This window comes from Nestor notabilis, unplaced genomic scaffold, assembly GCF_000696875.1.
Source record: "Nestor notabilis isolate BGI_N333 unplaced genomic scaffold, ASM69687v1 scaffold18718, whole genome shotgun sequence".
In the NCBI taxonomy this organism is placed as follows: domain Eukaryota; kingdom Metazoa; phylum Chordata; class Aves; order Psittaciformes; family Psittacidae; genus Nestor; species Nestor notabilis.
Window position 1 is genome coordinate 1 of NW_009941746.1, and position 650 is coordinate 650.

Below are 650 nucleotides of genomic sequence, written 5' to 3' on the forward strand. Positions count from 1 at the left end.
GAGGAGCTTTAAGGTCCCTTCCAACCCACATGATCCTATGATCTCCCTCCTCTGGGCCCCAGCACCCGTCATGAACCCTGCAGGTGATGCTGAGCCCAGGATTGGCTTGCACTGACTACACCCAGCACCCACCCTGGGAGCTGGAGCTCCCTGGCACTGCAGGACTCTACCTTGCATGATGTCTTTCATCACTGACTGTAGCACGACCTCCTCGTAAGTGTTCTCCACGAGGATGAAGCTGGCAAAGTCCTCGAAGATCAGCTCCTGAAACTTGGCTAATTCCTGCCATGGGAAAAGAGGCCACTCAGCCAGGGGGGACAGGAGGGAGGGATGCTCCAACCCCCTCACCCCACACTTCACCCTCTTACCCCCTTGCAGGTCGGCGCCAGCTTTTTCAGCAGAAAGGGGATGGTGATCTGCAGCAGGGCCTCCCTGAAGAACTTCTTCCGCACAGTGCTGCTGTCGTAGTCGTATTTCTGGGGATGAGAGTCAATGGGTCAGTGAGGGCTGTGGGGTGGAAGGTTTCTCTGCCCCTCACATCCTTCTCATTGAATCCCTGAATCCCAGCCTGGTTTGTGTTGGAAGGGACCTTAAAGCTCATCCAGTTCCAACCCTCCGCCACAGGCAGGGAAACCTTACACTAGAGCCGG

General features: G+C 56.5%; 1 protein-coding gene across 1 annotated transcript in view; it reads right to left on the reverse strand.

Annotated features, from left to right (window-relative positions):
- Positions 1-170: 170 nt before the first annotated feature.
- FAM129B (family with sequence similarity 129, member B) overlaps positions 171-650 on the reverse strand; it is a gene marked incomplete at both ends in the record, with an annotated part of 9,911 nt that continues 9,431 nt past the window's right edge. Inside the window, 2 exons of the mRNA XM_010021048.1 lie at positions 171-282; positions 369-476. Coding sequence (XP_010019350.1) covers positions 171-282; positions 369-476 — 220 coding nt within the window. The remainder of the gene's footprint in view (positions 283-368; positions 477-650) is intronic.